The 8,211-nt window shown below is 42.3% G+C and overlaps 1 protein-coding gene across 1 annotated transcript in view; it reads right to left on the reverse strand.

Annotated features, from left to right (window-relative positions):
- Positions 1-5,088: 5,088 nt before the first annotated feature.
- Positions 5,089-8,211, reverse strand: part of ITGB3 (integrin subunit beta 3) — a 61,059-nt gene continuing 57,936 nt past the window's right edge. The window contains exon 15 of the mRNA XM_003786221.3: positions 5,089-7,908. Coding sequence (XP_003786269.1) covers positions 7,843-7,908 — 66 coding nt within the window. The 3' untranslated portion in view covers positions 5,089-7,842. The remainder of the gene's footprint in view (positions 7,909-8,211) is intronic.

An 8,211-nucleotide genomic window follows, 5' to 3' on the forward strand; every position in this document is an offset into this window, starting at 1 on the left:
GGCTGGCGCCTTAGCCGGTTGAGCTACAGGCGCCAAGCCACAACAGTGCTTCTAAGGATAGGTCTTTGTCCTCTAGCAGAAGCCCAACATAGAGAAAGACATATCTCAAAGAAATTCGTGGGTATGTCTTTTATCTCATAGACTAAAACCCAGTAAGAGTCACAGGAGATTTGTAATTTTTTTTTTCAGAGAATTGTATTGTCAGAAACACTTTAAGCTTGGGCCAAAAGAGAGTATAAAAAGGAAAGAGGTCTTTGGACCCCCCACATTTCTACAAGCAAGAAGCAGGCTGAGAAAACTATGTAGATGTCAACACATGCTATCTTTCATGATAAAAGGATGACTTAGAACATGAGTCCGGAGGGTGGAACCAAAAGCTATATAGACTTATTCCCAGGCTTGGAATGTGGGACTGTAAACTTGTTCCCAAGTGGATTTCAGATTTCTATGAACCAGGGACTCCTGTTTTCCACCTGCTAGAATAGGAGTGTCTATACTGTACCAGTTATCCTGTCTGCCCCATCATTTACTTTGGTTGTTGTGGGGAAAGAGCATATAATCTTTTCCTTTAGTTCACAGAACTTCAGATTGAGATGTATGTGAGGAGCTACTGATAAGGAATTACACCCAAGAAGGCTTCTATGCCCCTGGACCTATGTAAAGGATAAGATTCTGAAGTTAGAGTTGAGGCTATAATAAGATAAGACTTTTGGGCCTTGAGAAGGATGAGTTTATTTTGCATGTGAGTGAACCATAAATAATTTGTGGCTAGAGGGTAGACTGTGGTGGTTTTTAAATATGTCCACAAACACTTTGATAGACATCTGTATTAGTTTCCTGTTGCTACAATAACAAATGACCACAAACTTAATGGCTTAAAACAACCCAAATTTATTATCTTATACTTCTGGAGTTCAGAGGTCCAAAATGGGTCATATAAGGTTAGAGTCAAAGGCTGCATTTTTTTCTGGATGCTGTAAGGGAGAATCCATTCCTTGCCTTTTCCAACTTCTATGGGCTGTATGCATTCCTTGACCCATGGCTTTATCACTGTAAGCTACTCCCACCATTATATTTCCTACTCTGACATTCTCACTCCAACTCTCCTGCCTTCATCTTATAAGCACACTTGTGATTACATTGCTCCTGCCCACATAATCCAGGATAATCTCCTTAATTCAAGATAATTAATTATAACAGCCAACTCCTTTATTTCATGTGAGATTCACAGTCACAGGTTCTGGAGATTAGGATGTGGCTGTCTTAAGTGGCAATCATTCTGTCCACAATGTTCCTTCCTTCAAGAGGTGGCATCTACTCCCTTCTCCTTAAATGTTGGCTTGGTTTAGTGAAATGCTTAAAATGAATAGAGTATGGCAAAAGCAATGGTGTGACACAAAACTAAGTCATAAAAAATACTGTGTCTTCCTTCCTGCTTTTCTCTGGACTACTCCCTCTGGGAGAAACCAGCTGACATGTCATGCATGCAGTTACATGAGCAGTCCCTTGAAGATGTCCAAGTGGTAAGGAGCTATTGCCAACAGCCAGCATGGAATTAAGGCCTCCTGCCAATAGCCATGTGCGTAAACTGTCTTGGAAAACGATTCTCCAGCTCCTTACAGCCTTCAACTGACTGCAGTCTTGACAAAACTTTTGACTATAACCTCATGAGAAACTCTGAACCGGAACCACCCAGCTAAGCCAGTCCTGAACTCGTGACCACAGAAACTGCAAGATAATGTTTGGTGTTTTAAGCTGCTAAAATGTGGGATAATTTTGTATGCAGCAATAATAGATAATTAATACAATCCCCACTGTAGTAGCCCAGCTACATGGGAGGCTGAGGTGGGAGTATCACTTAAGCCCAGGAGTTGAGAGTTTAACCTGGGCAACGCAGACTTTCTTTTTAAAAAATTAGAAATAGGCTCAGCACCTGTAGCTCAGCAGCTAGGGCACCGGCCACATACACCGGGGCTGGTGGGTTCGAACCCAGCCTGTGCCTGCTAAACAACGACAACTACAATAACAACAACAAAAAAAGGCAGGTGCCTGAAGTCCCAGCTACTTGGGAGGCAGAGGCAAGAGAATGGCTTAAGCCCAAGACTTTGAGGTTGCTGTGAACTGTGACACCATGGCATTCTACCAAGGGTGATAAAGTGAGACTCTGTCCCTAAAAAAAAAAAATACTTATAATACAGTCCCCTAGGTCACATATTGATCAATTATAGCTGCTTAAGTTCCAGCTATTACCTCTACATTCCAGCCTGCAGAATAAAGGAAATATATGCTCCTTCCCTTAAATGGCATTTGCAGATGTTCTCATCTATGAGATGGTTATCTAGCTGCAAGACAGACAAGAAAACATAAGGGGAAGCCATGTGTCCAGCTAAAAATTAGGAGTTCTAATACTATATGAGAATGGAAAAACAGATACTGGGGCACAATTAGCAATCTCTGAAAAATGGTGTTTATAAGGGTCAGGAAAGGCAAAGTCCAGCATACACCCATCAACGCTTTTCCCGTTTCTTAACTATTTCCGTTGGCCAAAGTGATATTTACACATCCGTCACTGTGACCTCTCCAGAGAATCATGCCAATTGTTTATGAGTCACTGGAAAACCCAACTAACACACTGGGTGAAACAGAATCAGTTGTGAAACTCTTTCTTACAAAGTTCTTTTCAGAGACACTGCTAAAGAATAATTTATAATGGGCATTTTGCCTCAAGGCTCTTAAAATTTCTAAATGTGGCTTTTTGTCCATTCTTTGGGGTATTGTCAGCAAATGCCAGCTGATGTTTTCCTTTATGCAAGGGGTTGGGAGGAGACATCATTATGACATTAGAAGCTGCAAGGAAAGCAGACAGGTTCCTGATCTCCTACTTTTCCCTTCACATGCAAACCATTCCTAGGTAGCCACGTTAAATCGATGTTTACATTTTTATTTAGTGACATATTTAACTGTATCTGCAAACATCTAAGACTGCCTCCTTGCTTATTTTAACCGAACTAAATTAGGGATATATATTCCCATAAATACACTGTATTATAAAATCAAATAATGATTTTTTAAATGGATTATTTGCAAAGCATGTTATCGTTCCATTATGTCATTGTGGAAATTGAGTTCACTGTAATTCCTAGACATTCTGCTTGTAATTGGTCCCAGTGGTCATTAGATGGCTCTGTTACTGTAGAGTTCAAACTACAGAATCCAAGACTTAAAGGATTACAAGTGTGGCTCGACATACAGCTTTTCATTTTCACATAAGATGTTCCAGCAGCGCCTGTGGCTCAGTGGGCAGGGCGCCGGCCCCAAATACTGAGGGTGGAGGGTTCAAACCCGGCCTCAGCCTAACTGCAACAAAAAAAATAACCAGGCATTGTGGCGGGCGCCTATAGTCCCAGCTACTAGGGTGGCTGAGGCAAAAGAATCGCCTAAGTCCAAAAGGTGTAGGTTGCTGTGAGCTATGACGCCACAGCACTCTACTGAGGGCAACAAAATGAGACTCTGTCTCCAAAAGAAAAAAAAATATTCTCCATCTTCATCCATTTAGTCAACTCTTAACCGAGACGAACACAAAACAGCAAATCTCTCAAGATTCTACTATAAAAAAACTCAGCAGTAGTCTCTGATGTCATGGATTGTATAGTGCTCAAAAAAATGTACATTCTATAGGGAACTTAAGACTCAAAGCAAAGGTTATGATTGTTCTTTTCCACAGTACTCCAATTCCACACTGTTGGTGCTCAATAAATTTGAAATAACAAAAAGTAAAGTTACAAATTCTAAAGTCTTATTTCCGCATCCTATGGATAATAATGTTAATGATTAAGTTTGATCCCATCTCCTGTGAATAAAATCTGTTAAGTGTTTTCTTGCTTGCAGCTTGCTACATATAAAAAGTTTTTAGGTGCCTGCCAAGTATCCTATTAGCTGTTTTCCCTGGATTTAGATCTGTTCTAGTTTTTCATGGGCATTTATGACCATGAGTGAACCCAAGAAGCCCGAGATTAGTCAATTTAGAAAATGGATCAAAAGCAGATTCCTATTTTGTGTAGCTGATTATTTGGTGTTCTGAATCTATCAGCCAAGGTATGTTCTTAAGTGTACAGTAACTGAGCTGATTCTAATAAACTCCTTTCTAGGGCAGGAAGATTCATGTGTGACTTCTCATATCAGTAGTTCTCAAACTTGAGCATTCATGAGAATCTCCAGGAGGGCTTATTAAAATATAGATTGCTGGGCTCCATCCTTCCATTTTCTGATTCAGTAATTCTAAGGTTAGGACCTGTCAATTTTCATTTCTAACAAATTTCCAGCTGATTTTTATGTTGCTGGTCTTAGGACCACACATAAGGACCTACCACACTTTGGGACCACCTACTGCCTAAAATAAAATTTGGGCATTTAAATGGTCCTGTAAATAATTTGCCATAAAGCCTTTATTTTACCTGTTTATGCTTCCTACAGACAAAGCTATTGGGCTATTGTTGGCAGTCTGTTCTGTTGAGGTTGTACAAGTTCCTGAACAATACTCAATTTTAAAAAAAAAAAACTCTTAAGGTCAGGCAGAGTGGCTCACACTTACAATCCTAGCACTCTGGGAGATTGAGTTAGGAAGATTGCTTGAGCTTAGTTGTCTGAGACCAACCTGAGGAAGACCGAAACACCATCTCTACTAAAAATAGTAAAATTGGCTGGGTGGTGTGGCAGCTGCCTGTAGTCCCAGCTACCTGAGAGGCTGGGATAGGAGGATCACTTGAACCCACGAGTTTGAGGTTGCTGTGAGCTAGTCTGACACCATGGCACTGTAGCTTGGGCAACAGAGTAAGACTGTCTCAGACCAGAAAAAAAGGAAAAAACTCTCAGAATTGTAATAAACTACTCATTTTTAAAACATATTAATTCTAAAGAAAAGCTCTGGATTCTGAAGCTAGCTAGCTTCAGTACCCACAGCAGTCATCAGTCTGTTACATTTAGAAATATGTGTGTTCTAAAATAATCATTTGTGAGGCAATGACACTTATTCTTTTCACCCAAAGGAAACAGAAATAACACAGGAAGCACTGGGCAGCCTTAGGCCAATTCTTTTTGGAAAGCACATTTAATTCACTGTTGCACAACCCAAACACAGAGGGTGCTTAGGAAATGAGAAAGACGCTTAAGTAATTTCAACCAGGAATACTTAAAGAGAAGTATCTTGAAATCGTGGCTGGTCTAGGAATATCTGAGAGGTAAAGAACTGACTCCTATTATGGCAACATGTCAGAAATGTCCAAAGTTTCCTGTTATTGTCCACAGATTCTGAGTCTGGACATAGATGACCTCAGAAAAAGGTGAGCACAATCCCTTTGCGCTCTTACTCGATGCCAGAATACTATTTAGCTGTTCTACATACCAGAACTACTATTTATTATCTCACGAACAGGGCCGTAGATTATTCCTACATACAAACAGTACTGGTCTTAAAGGCCCATGAACCTTATTCTAGCAGCCTAGAGGAGACTATTACTGGTTTTATTCATCCATTTCTTCCCCCTTTAATATAGTTTCTTCAAATAATCCACCTTACCTAATGAAAATGTCCCACTAATACTCTCACAGATTCTCAGTAGCTGAAGGTTATAGTGAGGTTCTAAACTTATTGGATTCATAGTTATCCTTTTCCCTTTCCCATTTATTCTGCTACCAAATCCCGGTTCCCTACAGTAAGGAGTAACCATTGGTGAGACAAGGCTCAGTCATTGCCGTTCCTAATTCCAAGGCTTACTCCTGATGTTAACACAAGGATATAAAATATACATTTCAGCTACTTCCTGTGGATTCCTTTCCCCTAACAAGAGACAGAACTATTAATAAAAGTTGGAGAAGGGGTATGGAGAGAGGATAGGATGAGACTCATAGAGAAATTTCTTCCTCAACAAGAGACAGAACTATTAATAAAAGTTGGAGAAGGGGTATGGAGAGAGGATAGGATGAGACTCATAGAGAAAGGTGATATGGAAAGACATCTGGTTTTGCCAAAGCCCCGATCTCCCAACTAGAAAAACAAACAGTATCAATATCCCACAGAATCTTGACTGCATATTTGATGCCCCAGTAAGTCCCAACATCTTAAGAGTGAGATGAGACCACTGTTTTTCAAACTAGAAAATTGAGCCTGAGGGAAAAAGAAAGTGATTTGTCTTAATCAAGGTTAAAGACTCCTTCCCTCCAATGCTGAGGCCAGGACTCCAATTTTCTGCTCATCAGACCACTGTTTATAAGTCTTTCCCTTTTTCTTGGGTAGTGAGGGGTGTTTTTAATGTTATGTCAACACGAATGGAGCAACTGCTATTGCCAAGACAAAATATGTCCCTCTTTCTCAGGAGACGTCCAGTGTGTCCATACATCCATCCTCACAGGCTTCAAGGATGAAAGACCCCTTATAGAGCCAGCAACTGGGCAGTGACTTACTATGAATGATGCTGTATATCCCTCCACATGTCTGTTTCCCCAAGTCTGTGTGGTTTTCCATGCTTCCTTCTTTGCCATCACATAAATTTACAAATATAATAAAAGTACTTTTAAATACTTTAGATTAAGAAATCCTGATCATGGCTTCAGGTGCCCCAAGGTGAAAAATAAAATAAAATTGCACTTGTGGCCTCTCAGATCAAAGACTGAGTTAAATGAGGTTGTCCAGCCCACAGAAGAACAGGCTACACATGTTGATACATCTGGCCCATCATTCCGTCCTGGCATTTATGCCCAACAGACTCACTGGAATGATCACTTCACAAGACACCCAAGAGGTTGTAAATAAATGCAGTCAGCCCCATGGATGGACATAGCACACAGCGGCACAGGGTTTGGTGCGTGGAGGTGCCTTGAACAAGGAGCAAAAGGCCTGAAGGGTAGGCCCAGACCTCTGGCTCTAACCATAGCACTATCCCTTGGAGGAAAAGTATTTGGTCATGAAAGAAATCCCCAGTCCACAGTGAATGTCTACAGCAGTGAGGGTGTGGCAGGAGGAGGTAAAGCAGTCGTGCTGGTCTGAGGTTGGCACACTTCTAAACAAGCCTCCAGTGTGGAGCTGCCAAGGAGGCAAATCTGAAGGGTTGCGATTATGAACCAGGGGAAGCTGGCACATTCCCCAGGCCATGAATGACCCCTGAGTGGCCCTGCCATCCTCACACCCAATGGGTAAAAGGACTTTCCTTGTCAGAGAACCATAGCTGGACTGAAGGGATGGCAAAAGGCACAGCAGCTCTGACAGTTCAGCTCTCCCCGACCCATTCTTCAGCCTGAGGGGAGAGGAGATAGAGGTCCAGATGCTATTTCGGGGCAGCAAAAGGCCAGCAGTTCTCTCATGGCTGCTTAGAGTCAGGCCCGAGAACCATAAACTTATGAACTGAGGGCAGAGCCAAGGCTTGGCGGCCCTTCCTCCCTCCGGACTGAGAGGCCTCAGCCCTGCCCTGCTTCTCTTCAGGGAGAAAGGCCTGATGAGGAAAGCTGGCTTCTCACTGAGGTAATGAAGAACACCTGCTCGGCTCCATGGTCACCCTCAAGCTAAGCAGGAAGAATCCCTGCAGGAGGCATTCTGAGGACAAAAGCTGAGGAGCTCTGCTTATTAGGACACATCACAAGTTTTAAATTACACATTCCCTCCCATGCAATGCACACACACACACACACACACACACACAGACTCACACTTCCACATACTGACATTCTCTCAACCCACCCCACTGTAAGCCCCAGGTCCCACCCCACAAACACTGTCCTTTGTAAACATGACAGCAGAGACTCCCACAATCCTGGTACAGTCTGACAATGATCTAAGATGACTGCTGGTCATTAAGTGCCCCGGTAGGTGATATTGGTGAAAGTGGACGTGGCCTCCTTATACAGTGGGTTGTTGGCCTGCAGAGAAAACAGAAAAGTATTTTACTGTGAATTCCTCAGTCCTTCCCTGCCCGGAATACTTAAATTTCAACTGACAATTCTGCCTGAGACACCCTTCTATCAATGAATCAGAATAATGCTCGTTTTACTCATACTCTAGCTCTTAGGATGGGAATCAATAGGAAACAGGGGCTCGGCACCTGTGGCTCAAGCGGCTAAGGTGCCAGCCACATACACCTGAGCTGGCGGGTTTGAATCCAGCCTGGCCCGCCAAACAACAATGATGGCTGCAACCAAAAAATAGCTGGGCGTTGTGGCGGG

Source organism: Otolemur garnettii, unplaced genomic scaffold (genome assembly GCF_000181295.1).
Source record: "Otolemur garnettii isolate 467f Iridium unplaced genomic scaffold, OtoGar3 scaffold00018, whole genome shotgun sequence".
NCBI lineage: Eukaryota > Metazoa > Chordata > Mammalia > Primates > Galagidae > Otolemur > Otolemur garnettii.